This window comes from Pimephales promelas, chromosome 3 (assembly GCF_988280905.1).
Source record: "Pimephales promelas chromosome 3, fPimPro1.hap1.1, whole genome shotgun sequence".
NCBI lineage: Eukaryota > Metazoa > Chordata > Actinopteri > Cypriniformes > Leuciscidae > Pimephales > Pimephales promelas.
In genome coordinates, this window is record NC_142771.1 from 47,820,782 (window position 1) to 47,823,797 (window position 3,016).

At 38.6% G+C, this 3,016-nt stretch overlaps 1 protein-coding gene across 1 annotated transcript; it reads left to right on the top strand.

Moving 5' to 3' along the window:
- The first annotated feature begins 323 nt into the window (after positions 1 to 323).
- Positions 324 to 2,235, top strand: LOC148994761 (uncharacterized). Its single transcript, XM_089127824.1, has 2 exons — positions 324 to 1,252; positions 1,706 to 2,235. Exons 1-2 carry the CDS (start codon positions 335 to 337, stop codon positions 2,195 to 2,197), a joined length of 1,410 nt encoding a protein of 469 aa, XP_088983950.1. The 5' UTR covers positions 324 to 334; the 3' UTR covers positions 2,198 to 2,235.
- Positions 2,236 to 3,016: the final 781 nt, after the last annotated feature.

Here is a 3,016-nt window from a genome sequence, read left to right on the forward strand (position 1 = left end):
CGATGAATATTAACTTGTGGGCGTTTCACAGACTATTTACGGGCAACTATGGGCGTGACATGAAGCCGCAAAAGCTGCGCTACATTTAGAATTGATTTATTAAGGGAAAAATGTGTAGGATGTGCGCGCGCACGGTTTTATAAATCCGAATATTTCTGTGCGTACGCACATCCTATGTTTCATCCGTACGCCACTTCTGACGCAAATCCTACGCAAAGTTTTATAAATGAGGCCCCAGGTGTCATATTCGCTTTTCTGTACTTTTAGGCCATTTTGGGTTGTAACACCCACTGAAAGTGACAGGACAACCTGTCTATGTAAAACCCATAAAAACATGGGGTTCATGGCCAGCACCCTTTTCAAATGTGGGCTTTTATCCTCCAAAAACCTTGATGAGATGGCTGACACGACAGTGTGCAACCCTGACTCAAAAGCCTGTGCATACGGCGAATGTTTAAGTTGCAGCACTACTGCTGTGACCATGGTGAGACCTGCCTCCAACAATGCCATTTTACTCAATCTGTGGTCAACCGAGACAACCACATCTGATAAGGAGAAGAAGACGATAATAACTGTCAAAAAAGAACTGACCAAGACTAAGGATGATGTTGTTGTTCAATTCCAGAAAAAAATTATACAATTCAAGCAACATCTATTCAACATACATTGGCAGTATAAGGCCAACAGACAACTTAGAGAAGATCTCAAGGACCATGAATGTTTAATTCATGTGGACTTCAGTGAAAACTATTTGTGCAAATATGCAAATGAAGTGCAGTCTGTCCATTTTGGGGGATCTCATCAGCAGGCAACCCTGCACACTGGCGTATTATATATAGCAGCACAGAATCCTATAGCATTCTGCTCCATTTTCCCTTCACGGAGACATGATCCACCGGCTATCTGGGCACACCTGGATCCAGTCTTGGATATGATTCAGTCAAAGTTTCCCCAGGTGACTCGGCTCCACTTCTTCAGTGATGGGCCGGCAACTCAGTACAGACAGAAGATAAACTTCTTTCTTCTTTCCACTGAGCCCTTCAAAAGAGGCTTTGATGTAAATAGGAATTTCTTTGAGGCCAATCATGGCAAAGGGGCGCCAGATGGTGTTGGGGGGACCCTGAAGCGGTCAGCTGACAGGCTAGTGCGCTTAGGAGAGGACATCCCTGATGCAGAGGTGCTCTATAACAAGCTTAAACTCCAGGAATCGGTTGTGGAGCTGTTCTTTGTCACTGAGCAGGAAATGCTGTTGGTAAGTATCATTTTTTTTCGTGGTATTTTTGTCTTTATTTTCAACTGAGAAGAACAGTATGAAAAGTATTCTACTCAGTTCAATGTAAAAAAAAATACCAAACTCAAAAAAACAGTAGGACAAAAAACAAAAACAATAGGAAATCTGAGGAAACAATGAAAATTTATTTAATACAAACTTACAAAAACAGAATACTCACCTCAGAAAACCAAATAAAAAAAGTTCCACATTTACCTGAGAGAAAAAAGTCACTTGAGAAAATAAATATACAACAAATGAAGCATTGTAATACTCACCTGAAAATATCTCCCAGGTTTTGTTATTTATATTTTATTATTGTGCAGATACTTTCCTTCATATTTAAGAGATTGTAGTGGGATTTGCCCTGGACAGTGAACACAAATGGTAAAATGGTAACTCATGTCTTTGTCATTTGTCCATTTCATTTTTTAGGTGCCCCCCTTAACTGCCGTGAAGGGAACCATGAAGGTCCATCAGGTGATCAGTACCTTGCCAGGGAAAATCCAGTACAGAGACATAACCTGTCTCTGCCAAAGAGAGCAGGGAGTCATGGACTGTCCATGCTTCAGTCTCAAGGAGGCAACCCTTCATGCTGATGTGGGATTGAAATTAAAATCAAAGGTTCCAACAACTTCGTGGCGACCAGAAGTCATTACTATTGACCATGTTGGCAGTTGGTGTATGGTAAAATATGATGATGACCACTACCCTGGCATCATCATGAATGAAGAGGATCACAACATAGAGGTCAACTGCATGCATCACAATGGTATTAGTAAATTCTTCTGGCCGGGTCCAAGAAAAGACATCAGTTGGTATGCTGACAATCAAATAGTGTGCCTGATGAAAGAACCGCAGGCCCTCAATAAAAGGACTTTTCAGGTAGATAAAGCAACATGGAGGTACATTGAAGAACAAATGTAGCAAAGCCACAGCAAATGTAGCAAAAAATGGCATCTCTGTTCCTCATTGTAATTATTATTTTTTTAATTTTGTTTGTTAATCTAGTACTGTAAATTGATGTAGCCAAAACACCACAAAGGGCATCACTGTCCATTACTGTTCCTTATTGTGATTGATTTTGTATTTGTTTGTTAATCTAGTTAATTCAAATGAATTATATCATCTTTTATTTTTAATCAAATATAAATAAATAAAAATGTAATTTATTATGTCTGTCTTCTCTAATTTGTAAATATTTCTCTAGCCATCTGAAGAGAGAGTTGTTTTATTTTGCCCCCATGATGAACCACATAGATATTTTTTGTGTCCCTCCCACAAAGGAAATTTGGATTTTTTTATTTTATTGTTTTGAAACAATATGTTATAGGTGCAGTTCCACACATTACCAATGGCAAACCATGCAGGACAATGACAAAAGGCTCATCCACTGAACCTGTTAACACTGGTGTTCCACCCTGTTATAATCCGTTCCACCCTGTTATGCTCCTTTCCACCCTGTTAGACAAGTAATTTTAAATAATAATTTGACAGCAACATTAAATGTTTGGCATACTTTTGTCTTATTTTGTGAGGTGAGAAGGACTAACAGCATATACAGTATATGTTTTTGAGCCAATTTTTATTGTTATTTACCATCCTATTTGCAAAGATGGGCACAAAAAGTACCCGTTTTTAATAATCAAGACATTCTCTTCATCAAAAATTGTTTTGCTTGTTTCAAGAAGAAAAAAAAAATCTAAGATGGCATAAGGGACATATACTAGCCAAGAAAAGCTCATT